The sequence below is a fragment of the Bos mutus genome, chromosome X (assembly GCF_027580195.1).
Source record: "Bos mutus isolate GX-2022 chromosome X, NWIPB_WYAK_1.1, whole genome shotgun sequence".
Lineage (NCBI taxonomy): Eukaryota > Metazoa > Chordata > Mammalia > Artiodactyla > Bovidae > Bos > Bos mutus.
In genome coordinates, this window is record NC_091646.1 from 123,080,634 (window position 1) to 123,105,920 (window position 25,287).

The 25,287-nt window shown below is 39.9% G+C and overlaps 1 protein-coding gene across 2 annotated transcripts in view; it reads left to right on the plus strand.

Moving 5' to 3' along the window:
- REPS2 (RALBP1 associated Eps domain containing 2) overlaps positions 1-25,287 on the plus strand; it is a 249,754-nt gene that overhangs the window by 140,528 nt on the left and 83,939 nt on the right. For both annotated transcript variants that reach the window (XM_070365780.1, XM_070365781.1), the window contains exons 10-13: positions 1,650-1,719; positions 3,386-3,439; positions 7,790-7,835; positions 11,283-11,419. In XM_070365780.1, coding sequence (XP_070221881.1) covers positions 1,650-1,719; positions 3,386-3,439; positions 7,790-7,835; positions 11,283-11,419 — 307 coding nt within the window. The remainder of the gene's footprint in view (positions 1-1,649; positions 1,720-3,385; positions 3,440-7,789; positions 7,836-11,282; positions 11,420-25,287) is intronic.

Below are 25,287 nucleotides of genomic sequence, written 5' to 3' on the forward strand. Positions count from 1 at the left end.
GATTGTGAAGAAGAGGTTCAACTTCATTCTTTTGTATATGGATATCAAGTTGTCTCAGCATCATTTATTGAATAGACAATTTCTCCCCTACTCAATTGTTTTGTACCCTTGTTGAAAATCAGTTGACCACAAATGTAAGGGTTTATTTATGGATTCTCAATTCAGTTCCATTGATCTATATGTCTGTTATTATGTGAGTACTATACTGTCTTGATTCCTGTTAGTTTTTGCTAAGTTGTTCTTTTTCAAGAATATTTTTGCTATTTTGGGTCCCTTGCATTTTTATATGAAATTTAGGGCCAGCTGGTCAAATTCTGCAAAAAAAAAAAAAAAAAAGAAAAGAAAGATTGCTTCAATTCTGTAAATGAATTTTGGGAGTATCACCGTTTTAACAGTATTCAGTCTTTTGACCCATGAACACAGAATGTCTTTCCATTTATTTAGATTTTTAAAATGTCTTTAAGTGGTGTTCTTTTGGATTTCTTTTTATCTATTTTTTTCTACTCCTAAATTATTTTATTTCGTTAAGGATCTGGTTTATAATCCAGCTGGGACAAGAAAATGAAAGAAGGGCACGGTTGAGATACATTTGGTTGAGACACATTCTGTGTTCTAAATTATGTCTGGAGGCTTCATTGTGATGCCAAGAATGACTTGTCTGAGCATTCTTAAACCCTAGATCAGATTACCACCAGGCAGTATTGTAACTCCATTCTTTGAAACAGTTTGAAAACAGAAGTATTGCTTATCTCTCTTGGCTGTTCTGATTCTGAGAGGTAAACCAATTAACTTTTGGGAGCACCAGATAACTCCAGGAATTTACCCTACTTTAAGTTTTAGAATTTATCTTTATTTGTTTCTTTGAATATATTTAAAATAAAAAGAATACCAAAAGGCTTATAGTGACAAGTCTTCCTCTTATCCCTATCTGCATCTACCCAGTCACCCTTAAAAAATTTATATATCTTTCTAGAATTTGTTTATATATATACCAAATATGAATATATTATCCTTTAATCTTATCAGAGGACAGACTCCATGCTAATTGAGAGTTTATAAGAAATTATAGTAAGTAGGTTTTACACAGAATTTTAAACTAATCAGCACATGATCAATTTGGGTATTCATCTTAGTATAAGTGGAAATGTCTCCCTTAAATGAGTTAGCAGAAAGTTTTCTTCTGCACGCCGATAAAATTCTCTTATTTCATGACAGGGAGGCTGTTTGAATCAGGGTTGAGCACCCTCTGCGTAAGAGATTCTGGCAAATACCCACATGATGGGACTGCTTGTCAGAACCTCTTGCTGCTTGTAAGAAAATACCTAGAGCATAGGTTTGTTCTTGACTGAAGTCATGGGCAAATGCTCTATGACTCTGGCTGAATCCCATACCAGATTCAGATACAGTGTATGTTCTATACATATTCCTCAGCCTAAATCATTATGTTTTTCCTCTGTGTATATAAAATTTTTCAATGCAAATTAACTTATACCTCACTAGAAACCTAAAAAAAAAAAATTAAATGTCAAGGTTTATGGAAGACAGAAATATTGGCAAAATATACAGCTTTTAAAAACATTTTCATCATAATATGCACATCACTTCATTTTCATCCCAACCCATATTATTAATTTACTTTTCTTTCCAAGAAGCTGTCTATTAAAGACATGGCCGACTTTCCTGTCCCTACCCAAGATGTGACTGGTGATGACAAACAAGGTATGAAAAGAATGAGTTTTCTCCCTTTGGGAACATTTTCTGTGTATTTAAAAAATCTATTTCTCTTGGAATGGCTGGTTTCTAGAGTGTATGAGGACTGTTCTCAGTATATGAACACATTTGGATGGATTAAGTTGTTCAGTTGTTGTCACTGAACTATAGTTCATAAAGCAGTAATGAGCTTGAGTGTCCAAAGCCTTCAGTTACGACTTTGTACTCACAGCTGATCCTCAGGCTACTCTGACACCTTATATTGGAATCTGGCCATACTAATTAGGAAATGACTGGAAGCTGAATGGTTTGAGAACATAACATCTTGTATTGACAGGTGTGATCCCAGAATATCAATATAAATGTACATTTGCACACAGATCTAACCGTTGAGGAAGTTACCTTCTGGAGAGAGAGTTTCTGTCCCTGGGCTTTATTCTCTGTGACTTTGTGGGTGTTGGGCTGTGATGTGGAGCCTTATCTTACTGGGTGGGTGAGAGCATTGCAGCACAGTGTTGCTTGTTATAATTAGCATAAAGCACAGGAATGACTTGGCTTGGCACTGTCTAGAAGAGAAGGAAGAACACCCTACTTCCTCCCATGCTTCTATTATAATGCTTTATAATCGATTGAGTCCTTCCTCATGCACTGCATTATTCAGTCCTCACAAAATTGAATGGAGGCTGGTATATTTTATCGCCTAAAATATATAGATGAGTAAACTCAAGTTCAGGCAGTATGAATCATTTATTCAGTAAGAAAAAGAGCAGTGGTAAAAACTAAGATTTTCTAATTCTCAAGCCAGTATCCCTTCTATTGGACTGTAGCCCACCAGGCTCCTCTGTCCCTGGGATTTCCTAGGCAAGAATACTGGAGTGAGTTGCCATTTCCTTCTCCAGGGGATCTTCCCAACCCAGGGATCAAATCCAGATCTCCTGCATTGTAGGCGGATTCTTCACTGACTGAGCCAACAGGGAAACAATTACAATAATTGCACGCTCTCTATTTCAGTGTTTGATCAGGAGGGACAGGCAGACCTGGACATTGTCTTTAGCAGCAAGCACTTTGATAACTCTCTTTACTAGTGGATCTTAGCCTAAATGTCCATTGGAATAACCTGTGTGTGTGTGTGAAGTTGCTCAGTCATGTCCAACTCTTTGTGACCCCGTGGACTGTAGCCCGCCAGGCTCCTCTGTCCATGGGTTTCTCCAGGCTAGAATACTGGAGTGGGTTGCCATTTCCTTCTCCAGGGGATCTTCCCAACCCAGGGATCGAGCCCTGGTCTCCTGCATTGCAGGCAGATGCTTTATCCTCTGAGCCACCAGGGAAGCTGGTGAGCTCTAAAAATCCTGAGGCCTGGCTCTCACTCCCAGAAAGATCCTGATGTCTTTGCTTGGGAAAAAATGGGGAATTTTGATATTTCCTGGTAATACTCTCCCAAGCCACTGGTGGCACTCTCTCTGGAACATTGAAAATATGTCTTTATTCTCTGTAGGAGTAGAGCCCATTATCATAGGAGGCTTTTATTGTTTTAGTAAGTGCTATAGCAACTTATAGGTATATATAACACTGTTTTCATAAGTGATAACCTGGAATTCTTTGTTTTAATGTAACATGCTTTAGATGTAATTTTTTTTCTTTCCTCTTCTTTTCTTTAAAAACAAAACACTGGTAGCTTTGAAGAGTGCTACTGATGAAGCCTTACCAAAGGACATGTCTGAGGATTCAGGTAGGAGAAAACCAATTTAATATATTTTAAATGTAATTATTTCTTAAAAAAAAAAAAAAAAACAGCCTTGTAGTTTCAGTGAGAAGACTGGCACATTTGTGATTTTATATGTGTATATATATATATATATTTCTTTCCAAATATTTGTTGTGTGTTTTATTCTAAGGAAACGTTTTGGTTTCTTTTTCACTCCTTTGCTCTTCTCAGGTATGAGAAGAGGGTGATTTCTTTGTAAGTTCTAAATATAGTTTTCACTGAAAGGATCCCTCCATTTGAATTGAGGGTCTCATTGTCACTAAGTGTAAAGTTGAGAAGGCTTTAATTTGAGAAGATTTTAGTAAGCCATTGTGGTTTCTCTGTAGAGTAAGGAGCTGATGGAATGGATCAACGGGAGGCTCATAGGTGAAACTTTGCATTTCCAAAATAAAAATCTCAAATATTTTCATTATACTTCACCACCAGGAAAACAGGTAAATGTGCTTATACATGGAGTAGATTCCATGGAGAAAAAGAAAAGTTGTGTTTGCCCAGGTTTTTGGAGAGTCAGGACTGTGTCTGTGGACCATGGAGATGGCCAGGCCTGTGTCCTCAGCTTTCTCGATGGAGCTGTCATTGAACCAAGATGAACCTAGTTTAGAACTACTGGCTAGGGGTGTTTGTAGTTCTGGTTATAGGGACACGAAAGAAGTTGCTCATTTCTCGTTTATTGTTTTCTCTTTTAATATTTAATAATTAAATCATGTTTGTTTCAGTTAGCTAGGTGTCATCCAAGCTTTATTTGTTAAAGTTAGAGCAAAGGAATCAATATTTATCGAGGCTTAGTAGTGTATTTCCAAAACACCAAGTTCATTTAAGGTTTAAAAGAAAGAGGTATAGAGATAGAGAAAGGAATGGGGAGCAAGTGAGAGGGGAAGAGGGAGATGGAGGAAGAGAGAATGAATATGAAGGAGAATATATGATTGATTACAGTGATGAGGCCTAAGAATCTGTATTTTTAGGCAACCCCTGGAGGATTCTAATGTTCAGCCTATTTGGGGAACCACTACCTCTCAAAAACAATGTTAAGAAATAGGAAATTAAGATTGTAAATCAACTGTGACTCCAAAAATGGTAGGAATTTTCAAGCTGTGTTTTGGTTTTTGGAACTGATTCAAGTTCCTTCATCATGGGGGAAGTGCTCTATTTGCATAGGACAATCACCTGACATAGGTTCCTTCCAACTCTAATTGTTGGAAATGAAGTGAATATGGTCCCAGTTTTTGTAAACTTCGTGTTATGGTATTAATAAAAGCTATTTAAATTTGGAAAGTTAAATTGTGCTTCTCCAACAACCTTTTTGGCTTAGAGCTCTTCCTGTTTATTTCCATGAGCATGCCCCATGTTCTCTGGGGCAGGAGTTTTAGATGTCATTTTCAACATTTAATAGGGCATGGCATCCATCACCAGTCAGAGCCTATCAGGGTATATGTGCCGCAGTATGTAAAGTATATCTGAATTTGTTTCACATTCTGCCTGGGAGCATGCTGTGTGGTTTCTGATTTGTTCTTTGCTGCCCTTTCTGGAGTGGCTATGAGGGAATACCTCATCTGAAAGTTTATTTAATACCCGGGGAACATTTGGATTCTTAGTGAAAGACAGGAGTTTTAAGATGGTGGTTTCTAATTCTGGAGGCTTTCCATACCATGTTAGCAGTTCACCTTGGTTGAGTTGCTGTCTTCTGGAGAATTAAACTTTAGGCTTGCCTTCCTGTCCTGTTTCTGTTTCCTGGAAAGGTGATGTGCCTGGGGTGTTCTAGGAAATTCTCACTCTTCTTCTCTCTGCCCAGCTCAGTGAGAAGCTATGATTTGCCCGTGGTCTTCTGCCTGAATTCTGACACAACCTGCCCTCACCATTTTTGCAGATGTTCACATGCTCCAAATGCTGAGTCCGACTTTCAGGGGCTTGGAAGCTGATGGAAGACTTAACTAGAATCGTGTTCTCCAGCTTTTTCTGATCTGGAACCTGTTGGGACTTACCAGCCCTGCCTGGGATCTCATTTCCCACTTCTGCCCTTCCTTCTGCAGAGGGTGGTGATAACCATGATAATAGTAATGGCAGTGAAGAGAATGTTGTGGCCTAGGTGGGATGGGACTGTATCATCAGGGAGTTGGGTATTCCTTGATATGTAATTTTTCTCATAGGCTCTTACCCTTTTAATTGCTGAGTGTGTGTATAGTAGTAGAATCTGATGGATTTCTTAGCTAATGCCACATTCCATCCTAATTCACCAGGCCACTCTGCACCACAGCCATCTTTTTCTGTGTGTCTCCGCATCATGCCAAGGGTGTCGGACCTGCTTGTCCACAAACTGTAGCCTTCAGCCTGCTGTTGGTGTTTCTCGCAGTTGCCACCCTGATGGTCTTAAGCAGCAGAGCACTTCTCTCCTTGCATTCCCTGCACCCACCTGTATCTCCTTTGCTGTCTTAGAAAAAACTAAATTTTGAAACCAAATTTCTAAGCTTAAAAAATTAAGGACACTGTACAAGAGTAATATTTTGCAATTCTAGAACACGTTTACTTTTTAAAGTGCTTTCACCTTCTTATCTCTCCGTGTGAGAAAGGGGCCTCATTTTTATTCCCTTCATTCTGTAGGTGAGGAGACTGAGGTTCAGAGAAATCACAGCTAGTGAATGTCGCAGCCAGGAGGAGTTGGCCTAGTCTCTAACCCTCAGCCACCCCTCTCACCCCCTCTGTCTGCCTGTCTATCACCAACAGGATTCCTGCTCCTTCCACACCCATCCACACCCCAGCATAAAGACAGATAATGGCAGTGGACAAAGGAATTAACAAGTTATCATGATCTGGTTTGGGGAATAGTCTTTTAACATGACCTAGACTTCTCTGACTCACACATTTCTGGGAAGCAGTGGGGCCTGAGAGATGCAGATCAGAGCCAGCCATGGTGAATGGAGTCCTACTGTCTGCCCAGCTCCTGGAAAGCTTGCTGGGCTGGAGGAGAGTTTCTCTTGGGCCACTATCCTTTGCTGCCCAGGGGCCTGGGGGAGGAGAGGTGGTTGTCTGTCCTCGGGCAGGTGCCACTGTGGGTGCACGAGACCCAGCAAGGCAGGTTCACACTGCTAGGCCTCCCACGCTTCTCAGGGCTCTGGCAGCCTTCCAGTGGTTTATAGTCAAAAGGTGGCTGTATTCTCACTCTGACAAGCCAGGGTGCTTTGGTCGGGAGAAATGCATGTCTTCTGCAGCTGTCCATAGTGAAGGGAATGTGTGTTCCCAGTTTGCTTTGTACCTTGGTAGTATCTCCGTTCCCCATTTCTGCCCTGCTTATCTAACCTAAGGAGTTTAAGGGCTCCTTGGTAGCTCAGTGGTAAAGAATCTGCCTGCAATGCAATTGACATGGGTTCAATATCTGGATTGGGAAGATCTCCTGGAGAAGGAAATGGCTACCCACTCCAATAGTCTTGCCTGGAGAATCCTATAGACAGAGGAGTCTGGTGGGCTATGGTCCATGGGGTCGCAAAGAGTCAGACATGACTGAGTGACTAACACTTTCACTTAATGATCATCAGAAATCCAGCATGCTTCCCACCAAGGAAGGTTTTTATCTTTGGAGTAATGTAAAAGAGGATGACATCATGCAATGAAACATTTTCTTTCTCATTATTCCCAACAACTTACGATGGGAAAGTAGGCTTCATGTGTGTTGGTAGTGAGCAAGCTAGTTTACGATATAAATTGGTGAAGGAAAAGTTGTCTGGTTGACAAAATATATTCCATAATACTCTCTGTATAATTTGAGACACAATAATATTTTCTTATGGGAAAAACTGCATAGTTCATTTCAGCTTAATTGTGGGAGCTTTGATTTCTTGTGGTCATGCTGTCCTGGTGGTGTATTTTAAGAAAACCTTAAAAATATATAGCCTGATAGATTTCTTCTTAGAATTCAGGGAAGACTGGTTCAAAATCTGTTATTATTTAATACTTGACTATCATGATAGACCAAGAAACCCTCAAGTCTGAACCCATCATTGTATAAATAGATAACCTCTTGAGGGAGTTGTCTTTTTAGACTGGAATTTCTTCATTAGCCAGCTTCGATTTAAGAATGGCTTTGTGGCTAGTGCTCTGATGAAAGGAAAAATATGTTGCTTTTTCTTTCCTATTAATTGTGCCTTTAGCTTTAGAAATAAAATTATGAAATCACAAAAATGTGGAAGTGGTCAAGTTTTCCACAGGGATGTTTGTACCTCACGTTTACTGTTGATGTGTTCTGTACTAGCCCAGGTGCTGCTTATAAACCTGTTTAACTGCAGACATGAAACCCAAGCAAACAGCAAATAATCTTTGTTTCAGCCACTCCTAAGGATTCCAACAGTCTCAAAGCAAGACCAAGATCCAGGTAGTGTTTATTTAAATTTCTGCTTTAATGCCCTTTGTGCCCTCTCCCTGACTAGAAGTAAATCTCCCAATGAAAAACCTAACCCATGATCCCCTTTCCCTTCAGTTTGACACTTAGCCTGTAGGTGACTTCACTTGTCTCTAGGGGCCTGACTGGAGCCCGCAGTGCTGCTGGGGAGGCTCTTAGTTTCTGTGTTTACTGGTGCCGGAAGAGGGGCTGCAGCTCTTTGGCAAGCTGACATGAAGAAGGGGGCTGTGTGACATGACCCAGTTGCTGCAGGATGATAACGAATAGTGGGAAAGTACCTTTGAAAAGAGGGAAATATGGTTAAAAGGTAACTAACACTGAAATTTCCTGTCATGACAAGGTGAACACCAAAAAATAAGAAGTCTGGGTATAAAATCTAGAGTAGGGAATGAAAATGCTCTGGCAATTTCAGTAAGGCTCAAAACTGCAGGTAAGCAGTGTTTGTGGACTGTTTCATCCTGTTAGAGTCTCTTCTCAGCTTCATAATTGCTGAGTCAGGAGAAGCTAGGAGCAAAGGGAGAGCCATCAGATAGTAGATAGGAGGAGTGAAGAGGAATACAGAGATGCTGATAGAACTCCTAGGACCTCAAGGAGGGGACATGGTATTGAGATTATTGTTCACCAGTAGACTGCAGTGGGAGATGGGATGCTGCTTGTGTGTTTTCCAAGTTTTGCTTTGGCTCTCAATGACTTTTTTTCCCTCCTTTTGGCTACTAGATGTGTTCCTGAGAAGGTGAATTTAAATATGATCATATTTTGTATGCTTGAAATACTGCCATTTAAGGAACTCTGGTCTCCTTGTAAGTCAAAGAATTACACCTTAGTTTACTTTTTATATCTGGATTTTCCAAGTTTGGAGAAGGCAATGGCACCCCACTCCAGTACTCTTGCCTGGAAAATCCCATGGATGGAGGAGCCTGGTAGGCTGCAGTCCATGGGGTCGCTAAGAGTCGGATACGACTGAGCGACTTCACTTTCACTTTGCACTTTCATGCATTGGAGAAGGAAATGGCAACCCACTCCAGTGTTCTTGCCTGGAGAATCCCAGGGATGGGGGAGCCTGGTGGGCTGCCATCTCTGGGGTCGCACAGAGTCGGACACGACTGAAGTGACTTAGCAGTAGCAGTTTCCAAGTTAGAGTTTTGTTTCCTTGTTTATAGAAGATACAAATACCTATGTTCATATTTGTTAAAGCAAATATGTACAAGTAATAGATACTTTTGTTCATATTTGTTAAAACAACAGGTACAGTAATTTTTGGTAGAAAAAAAGGTATAGTCCCTATTTCTCTCTATGGCCACCACATTTACTCATCCTGTTTTTAAAGGATGAATGGGTCTTTTACAAATTACTCTGTCCTGGCTCTAGGATGTAGGTGTAGTAACATTTGTCTGCCTTTGTAGTAGACAAATACTTCTCTGAATGTCAGAAATCAACCCTCATAGTTTTTTTTTTTTTTTTCTGCTAGCTTCCTCTCTGTCTCTCAAAGCAAGTGAAATGACAAAAACCACAATCACACATTCTATTATTAATATTTCTGCCTAAATTTTATATATGATTCTTTTAGGGATTGTCCTCTTGATTTAATTTGGATGTTGTTATTTTCACTACACCCAACTGGGTCTTTACTGAGACCATGAGAATCAAATTATTTGAATCCTCCTCTTTAGAATAACAAAACTTTTTAGAAATGTAAGGGGAAGGGAAATCACCCTTCTAATACTACTACATTCATTATTTTGTTGAGTCCCTGCACATTTATATTTTAATTGGCTGTATTAATAGTTTTATAGTATCACTTATTGAATATTCATTTACCTTTCTGTATAAAAATATAAATACACAGGTTATATATGGAAGTAAAATGAAATAAGATACGTAGTATGAGATTGTATGTTCAACTATATATATATATGTGTGTATATATACCTGCACACGATTTATACATACCATATTATATTTTCTTTCTTGAGTAAAAAATGTCACTAGAGCTATATCTGGCATAGAAAGTTCTTTCTAGCTAGGGTCCCTAATTTCCTTGTTTAATCAGGAGTTCCCATTTGAAAACTTTGTTGCCCTTTTCTGTGGATTTTTTTATTCTAGTTGAAAGGATCAGAGCACTCTTCCTGTTAGTTCTTGCCTGCCTTTGCCTTGCGTGTCTTGCAAGCTGTGTTACAAGGATCACTGCAAGAGCATATCACATGTCATTATGGTGGCTTTATTAAAGATTGCAACGTTGCATGATGAACAAAACTCTGGACTACCACATAGAAACCATGAGGAAGTTTTTCAGGAAAATAAGAACTTGCTATGTCAAAACTAGCTTTACCAAGAACTGCAGTTGCTTAAGAGTAATGAATAGATTCTAATTTCCTGAGTGCTACTGTAATAGCTAAATATCAAGGCAATTTCCTGAGGCTAATTTGTCTCTAGGACACATCTCTGACTCAAAGGTCATTTTCTTCTTTGGCATGAAGTTAGCTCAGAAGCTGAATAGAACAGACATAAGATGTATATATGCACTTCTTAGAAAACCATATTGGGAACTCACTGACATAGTCCTCAGCAATAGACTAATGTACTTAGTTGAATTAATTTAGAAAATAAGCAGGATTCTAATAGTCTACCTGCTCCTGTCCAAAGGTTTCTTCCCTGGCTCATAGACAGTGTCGAAGCATTTTAAAAATGGAATTTAGAAACTGAGATTGAAGTTTGAATGAAATGTATTTAAGTTGCTAATTTACCCAGTTCCTTTTTCATTAAATGCCATTAATTGGAATTATAATCTCAGAAATTGCCTAGTTAGCGCCTGCCTTGTTATAGATTGAGAGAGAAGGTTGAGGATGCTTTTGCTTTGAAATTTCCCCCAAACCTGTGTTTCTCATGATAAGACACCGAAGGCCCCTCAATCTGATTGATGTATGTTTTCCTTTCCTGAATTTCATTTGTGGCATATTCTGTTGAACATTTGATTCTTCTTCTCAGCTTATCTGTCCCAGTTCCATATGTGCCTGTTATCACATTTACATGTAAACAGGAGTCAAGTTCTGTGGTCAGTTAATACCATGAAGCCCTTCTATTAAAATATGGATATACCTAACCAGATGCATTGACATGTTATTGTTATTAACAATTCCAATCAAAATGGATTTGAATTTACAGACAGTGTTTCCTCTTGGGTAAGTTTAGGTCTAAGGTGTAATAAAAGCAAAGAGGTTAAAAAAGGTTGTGACTCAGGTGGGGGTTGGGTGCTTGTTGCAGCTGGTGTGGCATTGAGAGGGCAGCAGGGACATGGCCTCTCTGGGAGCTCCACAGGCCTTGGCAGTCACTTAGACTTTTGTGGGTATTTTCTGTTTCAGCCCAACTTCAGAGAGTGAAGCTTTGCTGTTTCCCTTCTGACCTTCCCTTATTTTGCTGCAGATCTTACTCTAGCACCTCCATAGAAGAGGCCATGAAAAGGGGCGAGGACCCTCCCACCCCGCCACCGCGGCCACAGAAAACCCATTCCAGAGCCTCCTCCTTGGATCTGAATAAAGTCTTCCAGCCCAGTGTGCCAGGTGAAGTGCCCTTCTGCACGCCAGCCCTTCCCTTTCCTGTTGGAGTCAGTGGATGGGTGTCACCACAGAGGTCTCTATGGGTCCAGAGAATGAGCAGACCAGGCCCAATTGGCCTTCACGTGGCTGGGGTGTTCTTAGGTAGGAAGGCCCTTCTAGGCACATAGATACTGTGTGTCTGGAGCCTTGCCCACATTCATGATGGACCAGGAATTACAGAATTCTGTACCCAGAGGATGAAAATGCTTCATCCCCAGACAGCCCACTGAATGTTTGGCCAGGGTCTTGTTCTTTGCATCATGGTAATTTGTGTCCAGGATTGCCATCTGTTGTTTCTTCAGATGCTTATGCTGTTCTGTGAAAGGTCTCGGTGATTATTGCCTGGCCAGAATTTTCTGCATTTTATCCTTTTGGTGAAGATCCTGTGTCCTCCAAGTGTTAATACTAAGGGGGTCTCTGCTTTCTAAGTGACCGATGATTAGGTGTTTGGTGTAGGTGTCTAAGGCAAATGCTTCTTCAGGTCGGCTGCTCTGGAGCTTCTGGGGATGGAACTTGCTCAAGTCAGCTGCTGTACAGCTGGGACAGGGGGGTTGGGGTCTTATTCGCTCCCCTGGCACCCTGTGAAAAGGGGCTGTCCTCCTGGGGAGACTGTGGAACTACAGATGGGAGCCATACCTTGAAGGGAGCGAAGGTGCTAGCATACAGGGCTATCCAGAGTGTTATTTTGGGGGCCACAAGGGCCTTTCCATTGACTACTGCAGGCAAGCTATAAATGCAATAATTTCCTGGAACTTTTTTCTATATCTATGTGCATTTTAAATCAACCTCAGATGCTAGTGATTTGCAGGTGGTTATCCATTCGACTAAAGCAAGAAAAGACTCTCCTTGGCTCACACATTAGCATGATCCCTGTGTCCCGACAGAGCTCAGCATGTTTTATTTATTCTAATAAAGTACTCTCCTCACAGAAAAGTTACAGATTGTTTTTTAATATACTAGAATCTGGAACTCTCTATGAAATTTGATTCTCTGCCATGAGTTCATCAGATAAAAATTTGTCTTGAATTTTCCCCCATACTTTGATCCAAATTCTGGCATAATTTCATAGTAACTGGTATTTGGGGTGGGAGTAGGCACAGATGATGATGCTATAAAAATTTCACATGGCTCTGGTGGATAAAGACCTAGAAAATTTTTCTATGGATGCAGGATTATTAAAACAATCTGGGAAGCCATACATTTTCCTTGAGAGGAGAGAGGCTGGAAACATGCCCCCTCCCTCAGGCTATGTCTTTGCCCATGAGGAGTGCCAGCTGTGCTGGAGGATGGACAGGCCATGGCCTTTATGACGTGGCACCCTAGAGTGGGAGAGAGAACACTGAATTTGGAGTCTAGCCCAGCTACTTATCAACTATTTGATTTTTAGCAAGTGGCTTAATCTTTTCTGTATCTCAGATTCCTAATCTGGGAAACAGGGCCAACCCTCCAGAGAATTAATGGGATGTTGAGATAATAGACGTCATCCAAGTAGTGCCATGTTCAGACCCTAGACTCTCGTACCTACCAAAGACCAATGGGGAGAGAGGGTCTGAGGAAGGTCCCTGACTCCCTGCCCCCTGTGGGACAGTTGTGTGACTCATTCTCCATAGTGCCTGGGATGGCTCGCAGAGAGATCAAGCCTCGGTGGCCTGTGGCAGTCACCTGTTCATTAACAACTTCTCTGGGCCCACTGCCCTGCTTCCCTGTTGTGCTTGCCCCACGCCTACATCAAATGCCTGCTCCTGAGAATTTACACAGCTTCTTTTTACATCTCTGATGTTGATACAACTTCAAGTGAAAAGCATTTTGGTTTGATAAATGCCAAAGAATAGTTAGATGGGTGACATCTGTATTTGTAAATTAATTCCATTATCTTTCTAGTACAGTGTACACAAATGAAATTTTAATGGGCAGTTTAAATTGATCACACGAGGATCATTTCTGTAGTATGACAAGCAGGGGACACCATTGCACCTACTTAATTTGTTTGCATGTGTGTTAATTCTCACAGGAAAGAACAAAGGTCTGTCTCAACTCTGTGGAATTTTAGTGTATTCCCTATTGCTAGAGATTACTTACTAAAATTTCTGACAGTCTACGAAAACACAGGCTAGAGTCTAAACCAGTTACCATAGCGCCCTTAGTGAGAACCTCGGTTCCCTTCTAGTCACCCTCTGCTGCATTTGTCTTTATGTGTCACTCTAGCTAAGCTTGGTCACACAGTGTTTGCTGTCATGTATCGTGAGCTTCCTCATCAGCCCTCTTTCAACTTTTGTTTCTTTGTGCCTGTGTGATGCGGATGTATGGCGGTGGCAGTGGATTGCACAGCATGGGGGTTTCTCTCTCCCTGTCTGCCCCTACCCCCTGCCTCCTCCTTGTCTCTTCCTCACACCCCCTTCGTGTGTACTCTCCTCACTCCTTTCTCATGGGGTCCTTTGTGAGCCTCTTCCTTTCCCCTCAGTGTTTACTCCTGTTCCCCTCTCCTCCCCTCCCCTTTTAGTTTCTCTCCTCCCCTCACCCCTTCAAAGGTGTGGGCCTCTCTTTCCCTGGCTCCCCCCATCCTCTCACTACCCTCATGTCGTAAACATGGCAGAGGTTATTAATGACTTGGTGGCTATATCTTTGTTTCCTTGTGTACTTGCTTTCTTTGGCTGAAATCGGAGATGCTGACTCAAAATACCTTTGAAGTGTAAATAGACATTGCCAAACCATGCTGTCAGAAACTTATACCTATCAACTTACCCTACCTGTAACATTGTCTGAGAATGTGTCCTCACACCCTTACTAGCACTGGCTAATGTTCATCTTTTTAATCGTTACCTATTTAATGGGCAAATGTCTGCATTTCCTTGATTCCTAGTGAAGCCAAACATCTTTTCATATCATTATCAGGCATTAATATTTATTCTTTTGTGAATTGCTATATGGAGGCACACTTAGCTTCAGGTGTTCCTGGTCTGTACCTAATCACAGTGACCACTTGTCTCCTCTTTATTTTTCCTATGAGATTCTGGGCCTGTTTTATCTCAGACACTTGGGAATGTGAAGATGACCCTGGGGAAGCTAAGCTAATTTGCTCCTTCATGGGGTCTGTATCCTCCCAGTCTCCATCTTTTGGCTAACTTTATCACTTAAGACAGACTCTACCTAGACCATGCTATTTATAACAATAGAAGAATAAGAAAAAGTAAAGAAGATAGGGAGAGATAGTGTACCTCTTGAGAAATCTGTTTGCAGGTCAGGAAGCAACAGTTAGAACTGGACATGGAAAACAGGCTGGTTCCAAATAGGGAAAGGAGTATGTCAAGGCTGTAGATTGTCACCTTGCTTATTTAACTTCTATGCAGAGTACATCATGAGAAGTGCTGGGCTAGAGGAAGCACAAGCTAGAATCAAGGTTGCTGGGAGAAATATCAATAACCTCAGATATGCAGATGACACCACCCTTATGGCAGAAAGTGAAGAAGTAAAAGAGCCTCCTGATGAAAGTGAGAGAGGAGAATGAAAAGGTTGGCTTAAAGCTCAACATTCAGAAAACTAAGATCATGGCATCCGGTACCATCACTTCATGGCAAACAGGTGGGGAAACAGTGACAGACTTTATTTTCTTGGGCTCCAAAATCACTGCAGATGGTGACTGCAGCCATGAAATTAAAAGATGCTTGCTCCTTGGAAGAAAAGTTATGACCAACCTAGACAGCATATTAAAAAGCAGAGACATTACTTTGCCAACAAAGGTCCATCTAGTCAAGGCTGTGGTTTTTCCAGTGGTCATGTATGGGTGTGAGAGTTAGACTATAAAGAAAGCTGACCTCCAAAGAATGGATGCTTTTGAACTGTGGTGTTGGAGAAGACTCTTGAGAGTCCCTTGGACTGCAAGGAGATCCAACCAGACCATCCTAAAGGAAATCAGTCCTGGATATTCATTGGAAGGACTGATGCTGAGGCTGACGCTCCAATACTTTGGGTACCTGATGTGAAGAACTGACTCATTGGAAAAGACCCTGATGCCAGGAAAGACTGAAGGCAGGAGGAGAAGGGGACGACAGAGGATGAGATGGTTGGATGGCATCACTGACTCAATGGACATGAGTTTGAGTAAACTCCGGGAGTTGGCAATGGACAGGGAGGCCTGGCATGCTGCATTCCATGGGATCACAAAGAGATGGATGCGACTGAGTGACTGAACTGAACTGAATGTGCAATGAAATAAGATGTAAACTTGAGTTGGAAAGGGACAGATACAATGAAGCCAGTTTTTTAAAAATGAGAATCATAGGACTGTGAAAAACACAGTGAATGAGGATAAGTTGCTTGAGTCAGAGTAACCTAGAGTGTAGTGATAGTATGGAGAAGAAAGAGAATGGAGAGAAGATGCAAGGAAGCAAGCATGAGAGCAGGAAATGAAGGAAAAGGTGAGATGGTTGTTGTATAGGAGTGATGATGTTTACACAGAGGGTGAAGCAAATAGGATAAGAGCTTGTAGAGACCAAGGAGAGGAAAGTCTGCAGACTCGGTTTAGGATTCTTGAGAAGGAAGGAATAACTCAGAAGTGGGTGGTATTAATGCCTTCAAATTTATGATGATAGGTAACAAGATATAGAAAATAATGAAGAACTGATTTAGATTGTGAGTTTATAGAAATGAATGAGCTCAACTCTGGCCGCAGGTGACAGTTGGCTTTAATCTGGTGTCTGTGAAGAGGATGTGAATATATGATTTATAGGATTCTGGCTGTCATAGAGCTCCAGATAGATAGGTGCTGGCATTATACCTAAAATGTGTGTTTTCATAGGAAGAAATTGACATAATAGGGTCACTGTGTGGAAAAGGGAACTCATCTTTGTCACAGCTGTTCCGGGCCTTGGATCCACCCTTTTGCTGTCCCATGCAGCTGCTCTGTTAGAAAAAAAATGTATAAGATGATCTAAGGAAGTGATGATGCAAGTGTACAAAATCTAGAGGCAGTCAAACCCTGGACTTCCTCAGTGAGGTTTAGATATTATAGCTCTATACTTAGAGCCATGAAACATATGTCATTGTTGTTTAGTCGCTCAGTTGTGTCCGACTCCGCAACCCCAAGGACTGCAGAACGCCAGACTTTCCTGTCCTTCACCATCTCCAAGAGCTTGCTCAAACTCATGTTGGTTGAGTCGGTGATGCCATCCAACCATATCATGCTCTGTTGTCCCCTTCTCCTCTTACCTTCAATCTTTCCCAGCATCAGGGTCTTTTCTAATGAGTCAGCTCTTCACATCAGATGCCCAAAGTATTGGAGCGTCAGCCTCAGCATCAGTCCTTCCAATGAACACCCAGGACTGATCTCTCTAGGATGGACTTGTTGGATCTCCGTGTAGTCCAAGGGACTCTCAAGAGTCTTCTCCAACACCACAGTTCAAAAGCATCAATTATTTGGTGCTTAGCCTTCTTTATGGTCCAACTCTCACATCCGTACATGACTACTGGAAAAACCATAGCTTTGACTATACCAACCTTTGTCAGCAAAGTAATGTCTCTGCTTTTTAAATATGCTGTCTAGGTTGGTCATAGCTTTTCTTCCAAGGAGCAAGTGTCTTTTAATTTCTTGGCTGCAGCCACCATCTGCAGTGATTTTGGAGCCCAAGAAAATGAAGTCTCTCCCTGTTTCCACTGTTTCCCCATCTATTTGCATGAAGTGATGGGACTAGATGCCATAAACTTAGTTTCTTGAATGTTGAATTTTAAGCCAGTTTTTTCACTCTCCTGTTTCACCTTCATCAAGAGGCTCTTTAGTTCCTCTTCGCGTTCTGCCATATAACATATAATATTACTGATATTCCTATAAGAAAAATCAACACAGTGAAGATAATACTTTCTAGACTTTAACTTCCTTTTCCTCACTGAAACAGTTGTTTTCGTAAGGTTTTTACCCCCCTCATGAAAGGGTTTCTTTTGTGACTGTGAGGGGTGAAAAGGCCCCTCCTCCCACTCTTGACATTGTCCTACCTCCTCCAAAGTCTTGGGTTTGCAGCCTGAGGTTGCATAGTGACAATCAGCTGCTTCAGTGCCACATATAGCACTGTTTCAGCCACTGAACCTCCACTGACAGGAGCGGCAGAAATTGTGGGGGGAGATGTAGCTATCCTTTTAGAGCTTCAAACCAGGAACCTTCATCATGTCCACACAAATCTAAGTGGAAAACTTAGTCCCTTGGATAGTGTTAGCTGCCAGGCAGTGCAAAATGAAGTCCCTGGCAGGGCCATAACTTCCCAGTGCCACGCTGCTTACTTTAAGAAAGATTAGGTGTTGGTGGACAGCTCTTTCCACCGCATCCTATATGGCCAAGGATATTGAGAGCCACATGTTAAAACCATTACCTTGGCCATCAAAAACCAAGGTTGGTATCTGCCCATGGGTAGCTAATGTCCTCTCTCTGCTTTAGACATACTGATAATAAAAGTTCATTCCATTGTTAAGAAATTACCAAAAAAAAAGAAAAAAAGAAATTACCATGGACTATACAATCCACGGAATTCTCCAGGCCAGAATACTGAAGTGGGTAGCCTTTCCCTTCTCCAGCGGATCTTCTTGACCCAGGGATTGAACCCAGGTCTTCTGCATTGCAGGCGGATTGTTTACCAGCTGAGCCACAAGGGAAGGCCAAGAATACTGGAGTGGGTAGCCTATCCCTTCTCCAGCGGATCTTCTTGACCCAGGAATTGAACTGGGGTCTCCTGCATTGCGGGCAGATTCTTTACCAACTGAGCTATCAGGGAAGCCCCAAGGTTACATATATTTCCAGTATATATTACAATCATGGGCTTCCCTGGTGACTCAGATGGTAAAGAATTGCTTACAATGCAGGAGACTTGGGTTCGATTTCTGGGTCAGGAAGATCCCGTGGAGAAAGGAATGGCAACCCACTCCAGTATTATTGCCTTGAGAATCCCATGGACAGAGGAGCCTGGTGAGCTATAACCCATGGGATCACAAAGAGTTGGACACGGCTGACTGACTAACACTTTCACTTTCATAGATTATAATTATTTTTAAAGTAGATAAATCAAGATTTTTAGTTGGAGTTTAATATCAAACTCTCAACAATTAATAGAATGAGTATACAGACAAATAGAAGGATATGTTGTTCAGTCGCTAAGTCATGTCTGACTGACTCATTGTGACCCCATGGATGCATGCCAGGCTTCCCTGTCCTTCACTATCTCCTGGAGTTTGCTCAAACTCATGTCCATTGAGTCAGTGACACCATAGTAGGCCTGAAAAGCACTATGAACCAATTCAACATAATTAAGATTTATATGGTTTTCACACAACAGGATACAAATTCAAGTTCCCATAGACTATCAACTGGGAGACACTGGAGCATGTCCAGGGACATGAAACAAGGTGCAAAAATTTCATTGTCTAAAAGTATTGAATTCATGTGCAATCTGTTCTCTTATCACTTGAAATTAAGCTAGAAATCAATGTTAAAAGATAAATGAAAATAACCCACGTATTTTCAAGTGCAGTTTGACATTTACCAAGAGAAATCTTTGACTTAGCCATAGAAAGCCTCAGGAAAGTTAAAAGATTGCAAAAACACAGAGAGTTATTATAGAGAAGAAAGCATTTAAATGAGAAATTAATGTCAAAATGAGAAATTAATATCAAAGATACTTTTAAAAATCCCATGTATTTGGAAATTAAATGTCCATTTTTGAATATATCCAAGAAGATAGATGTTTCTGATGGGTGTATCTAAGAAGCCATAATAAGGGAAATTAGGAAATACTTATAAAGAATAAAAATGAAAAGAGAATTCACCAGAGTTTGTTGCATGCAGCTGAACCTGCTCAGTGCAGTTAAATACAATGTGGAGTCTTGAATAAAGTGTGGAAACAAATAATGGATATTAGCATAAAGTTTTGTGAATTCAAACTTTACTTAATAATACTGTATTACATGTTAATTTCCTGTTTTTTTTTACAACATTATTTCTTTATATCCTTGGAATTGGATTAGAAGTTTCAAGGCTCATTAAATTTTTTTTTTTGAGATAAATTTTTTAGACGTTTAGCAGTAATACTAGATGCTGGAATACCTGAAACTGTCAAAATTTTGAGTTAATATGAATTAGAAATCTAGCATTCCATTCATAGTAAATCAAAATGTCATAAATTTTTTAGCTAGGCAAAAATTTATAAAGTTTCTAAAAAATATATATTGTACATACTGTTTGTATGTATTCAAAAGCTTTTTTACCACACTTGATAAAGGCTTGAGAAAGAACAACAACAGCAACAAAAAGAGATGGAGAAATTGGAAAACATAAACTAAATGAAGTGGGAACACTGAGTATGAAATAGAAAAAATGAAACAAGTTAGGTAAAAGTAACAGATCATCATATAGTCCAGTTGTTTTTAAACATGGCTGCTCATTGGAAACACATCTGCAGCTTTGGAGGAAAAAAGCAGTACCTGGCATTTGTATTTTTCAAAAAATTCCAAGTTAATTCTGATATGCATCTGAATTTTAAAAAGTGATTACAAGTTTTTCTATTAAATGGTAGCTTTAATGATACAGAATTGTATTATTTTCTGTTAATCATTCATGATACGATGGTATTAAGCAAATAAAAGTTACATAATCACTATAGTAAAAGATGTTTATCAATTTTCACAATCAATAACCAGATTAAAAAAGATAATTATAATTGCAAGCTGTAATGGAAACACGGTTAACCTAACTATATAAAATAATTATATACAATTTGGGGAGTTAAATAGAGTGATGTGGTAAGTGGAAATGCATACATGCACATGTTTTCATCTGCCCAGCCAGTCTATGTCTTTTGGTTGGTGCATTTAATCTGTTTACATTTAGGGTAATTATTGATATGTATGATTCTATTACCATTTTCTTAATTGTTTTGGGTTTACTTTGTAAAAATCTTTTCCTTGTGTGTCCTTCCTAAAGAAGTTCATTTAGCATTTGTTGTAAATGGTTTGGTGGTGCTGAATTATCTTACCTTTTGCTTGTCTGGAAAGCTTTTGGTTTGTCCATCAAACCTGAAGGAGAGTCTTGCTGGGTAGTGTATTCTTGGTTGTAGGTTCTTCCCTTTCATCACTTTAAATATATCATGCTATTGCCTTCTGGCTTGTAGAATTTCTGTTGAGCAATCAGCTGATAACCTTATGGGAGTTCCCTTATATGTTATTAATACCTGTTGTATTTCCTTTGTTGCTTTTAATATTTTTCTTTGTTTTTAATTTTTGTCATTTTAATTACTATGTGTCTCATTGTGTTCCTCCGTGGATTTATCCTGCCTGGGATTCTGTGCTTCCTGGACTTGGTTGATTATTTCCTTTTCCATGTTAGGGAAGTTTTCAGCTATGCTTCCTGGACTTGGTTGATTATTTCCTTTTCCATGTTAGGGAAGTTTTCAGCTATTCTTCAAATATTTTCTCGGGTCCTTTCTCTCTCTTTCTATTCTCCTCTGGGACCCCTATAATGCGAATGTTCATGTATTTAATGTTGTTCTAGAAGTCTCTTAGGCTGACTTCATTTCTTTTCATTCTTTTTTTCTATATTCTGTTCTGTGGCAATAATTTCCACCGTTCTGTCCTCCAGCTCACCTATCCATTCTTTTGCCTTAGTTATTCTGCTATTGATTCCTTTTAGTGTACTGTTCATCTTTGTTCTTTAGTTCTTATAGATCTTTGGTAAACATTTCTTGCATCTTCTCCATTCTTTTCCCAAGATCCTGGATCATCTTCACTATCATTATTCTGAATTGTTTTTCTGGAAGGTTGCCTATCTTCAGAGCTTCCTTGGTGGCTCAGATGGTAAAGAATCCACCTGCAATGCAGGAGACCCGGGTTCAATCCCAGGGTTAGGAAGATCTCTTGGAGAAACTAATGACTGCCGACTCCAGTATTCTTGCCTGGAGAATTCCATGGACAGAGGAGCCTGCCTGGCTAAAGTCCATAGCATTGCAAAGAGTTGGACATGACTAAAGCGACTTAGCACACATGCATCCCTATCTCCACTTCTTTTAATTGTTTTTCTGAGGTTTTATCTTGTTCCTTCATCTGGGACATAACCTTCTTCTTTTTCATTCTGATTAATTTTTACATTGGGGTTTTTGTTTCAACCACTGTGGTTCTGCTTGCTTCTGTCTGTCCTCTGGTGGATGAGGCTAAGAGACTTGTGTAAGCTTCCTAATGAGAGGGGCTGGGAAAAACTGGGTCTTGCTCTGGTGGGCAGGGCCAGTGCTCCGTAAGACTTTAATTCAATTATCTGCTGATGGGTCGGGTTGCACTCCCTGTCAGTGACATCTGAAGTGATATCTTTTTATGGTTTTCATTTACATTTTCTAATGACTAATAATGTCAAACATCTTTTCATGTGCTTTTTGGCTACATTTATATCATCTCTGGAGAAATGTCTATTCAGAATCTTTGTCATTTTTTAAATTGGGTTGTCTTCTTTTGTTGTTGAGTTGTAAGGGTTTTTTATATATTCTGGATGTAAGTCCCTTTTCAGATACATGATTTACAAATATTTTCCCTCGTTTTGTGGGTTGTCCTTTCACCCTTTTTGATGATGTTCTTTGAAGTACAAAAGTTCTTAATTTTGATCAAGTTCACTTTATCTATTTTTCTTTTCTCATTTGTGCTTTTGGTGTCATATCTAAGAAACAATGCCTAACTCAAGGTCACAAAATATTACTCCTGTTTTCTTTTAAGTTTTTTATATTTTTAGCTCTTGCGTTAGGTCTGTGATCCATTTGAGGTGGTTTTTGTATATAGGGGTCCAAATTCTTTTTTTTGCATATGACTATTCAGTTGTCCCTGGAGAAGGCAATGGCACCCCACTCCAGTACTCTTGCCTGGAAAATCCCATGGATGGAGGAGCCTGGTAGGCTGTAGTCCATGGGGTCGCTAAGAGTCGGACACGACTGAGCGACTTCCCTTTCACTTTTCACTTTCATGCATTGGAGAAGGAAATGGCAACTCACTCCAGTGTTCTTGCCTGGAGAATCCCAGGGACAGGGGAGCCTGGTGGGCTTCCATCTATGGGGTCGCACAGAGTCGGACACGACTGAAGCGACTTAGCAGCAGCAGCAGCATTCAGTTTTCCCAGCACCATTTGTTGACAAAATGAATAACTCCTAGGTTAGTTTTCCTGGTATCTTTTTGAAAATCAATGACCATAATATAAGGGTTTATTTCTTGACTCTTAATTCTATTCCATTCATCTGTATGTCTTTCCTTATGCCAGTACCATACTATATTGATTATTCCAGAATTGTAATGTTTTGAATTTGGAAAGTATGTAACTACCCACTTTATTCTTTTTCAAGATTGTTCTGATTATTCTGGGTCCCTTGGATTTTCATATGAAATTTAGAATCAGCTTGTCAATTTCTGTTAGCAAAAAGAAAAAGCCAGCTGGGATTTTATTGGGAAATGTATTGAATCTGTAGGTAAGTTTGGTTAGTATTACTATCTTCGTATTTCCACCCCCCAACTTTATTGAGGTTAATTGACAAATAAAATTTGTTTAAATATATATTAAAAACGTGTATATATATATATATGGTACAACTTGATATTTTTCATTTTAACAGTTTTAAGTCTTCTAGTTGTAATGGATGTATTTCCCTTTATATGAGTATTTAGTTTCATTCAACAATGTTTTGTGATTTTCAGCATACAAATTTCACTTCTTCAAATTCTTAGCCCTCTGTGTCCTCAGTTTGTGCATCTACTGATTCAACCAATTGTGGACTGAAAGTATTAGAGAAAAAAATTCCCAAAAGTTCTATACAACAAAGTTTGATGTGTCATTTACATTGTAGTAGATATTATAAGTAATCTAGAGTTGATTTAAAGTATATGTGAGGATGTGCATTGGTTATATGCAAGTTCTACATCATTTTAAGTAAGGAACTTGAGCATCCTTGGATTTTTGTATCCACAGGGGCTTGTGGATTCAGTCCCACAGGGATACTGAGGAATGACTGTGTTTTATTTATTTTAAGAGTTTATCCTAAAGGAAATTAATTTAATTTAATTTTTGCAGTCTTCATTGCTGGTGTATAGAAATATTTTTTTTTTTTTTTGGTATACTGATCTTTTATATTGAAACTTTGTTGAACTTGTCTATTAGTTGTCTGGGCATGTACTATCCTTAACTTAGATTAATGAGGCAGGGAACATACTCATTATTGGACTTCTAACTGCTTATCTAATCTTGCATCTGTCCACAAATCAAAGAGGAAATCCCTTTTAATGTTTAGGAAACACCAGCTTCCCTGGTGGCTCAGTGGTAAAGTATTGCTATCTAAATAGCAATGCCAGTGCAGGAGATGCGGGTTCAATCCCTGGGTTGAGAAGATCCCCTGGGAAAGGAAATGGCAACCCATTCCAATATTCTTCTCTGGGAAACCCCACAGACAGAGGAGCCTGGCAAGCTACATTCCGTGGGGTTGCAAGAGGGTCAGACACAACTGAGTGACAGCAACAACAACAACTTTGAAAGAATCATTATTGAGAGTATCCAGTCTTCTGTCATATGTGAAACTAATTGATTTAGTCCCATTTGTTGAATAGTATATTCTTTACCCATCAGTATGCTGTATCCATTCTGTCCTAAGCAAGGTTTCCCTATTTGCAACAGTTTTTTGGGGGGAGGCCTCTCTACTCCATTAACATTAATTCCATTAGTACTAGATAGCAGAATGAGAATGGCTGTTAAGAATTTGAGGCTTACTTTGTTTTTGTTTTTTTAATTTTATTTTTTAAAATATAAATTTATTTATTTTAATTGGAGGCTAATTACTTTACAATATTGTATTGGTTTTGCCATACATCAACATGAATCCACCACGGGTGTACACGTGTTGAGGCTTACTTTGTACAAAGGATGCATTTAAAGCACTTTATATGCATTATCTCTTATTCTCACAACAATCCTAATGAGGTAGATGCTATTTGATCAGTGTTTTAGAGATTCAGAAACTGAGGTGCAGAAGTTAATTTGGCCAAGGTTATGGAGGTAGTTTATGGTGGAGCTAGGCTTAAACTTGTGCAGTCCAATGCTGGAGCCTAAACTCTGTTGCCTCAAGAAGGGGCAAGTATTTCTCTTCTCTCTACCCTACTTGCCTCTCCCAGGTTGTCTACTTAACCAGATGTTTACTAGGCATGTCTCTCTCTCTCTCTTTAGCTGCCTCTGCTGCAGATTGAGTTCTTAGAGAGGGTAGAAGGCAGAATGCTATTATTCCTCCTGGTCACAGGCCTCACCCTGCTTCACTAACCAGCTGAGGACCGGAACTCATCTCCAGACCTGGGCAATTGGCTGCCACTGCAGTCTTTGTCTTTGAAGGGCCAGGGAATGCCTTCCAGTTTCCTAGACCTCAGTCCTTGCTTTCAGGCCTGCTCTTGTTTGTGGAGGGGTCTATCGTGAGAAGTAACACACTCACAACTCATAGTGATAGAACATTAAGATTTCCCATTGGACTTCTCAGTAGTTGATAGATGAAAGGTGTTGGCTGCAGTATAGTGTCACTTTGTCATGAGCTATGAAGTCTAGAAGTTCATTTAAACATAGAGAAATAGATGTGAATGGGCTGTTGGGCTTGATGAATATTTTTGAAGGTTAAAACCCAGTTCAGGTGATTCAAGTTTATCTGTGTCAGTGTTCAGCATGTTCATCCAGACTCATGCCAACTTCAGCCTTTCAAAGCTGTGGTTATAGTGTACTGTCTTCGGCTTTTTTTTTTTTTTTTTCCTAGTTCCTTTCTCCCTTTGTAGGGGTTTCCTCTTTTCAAGTAAGCTATGTGAAAGTT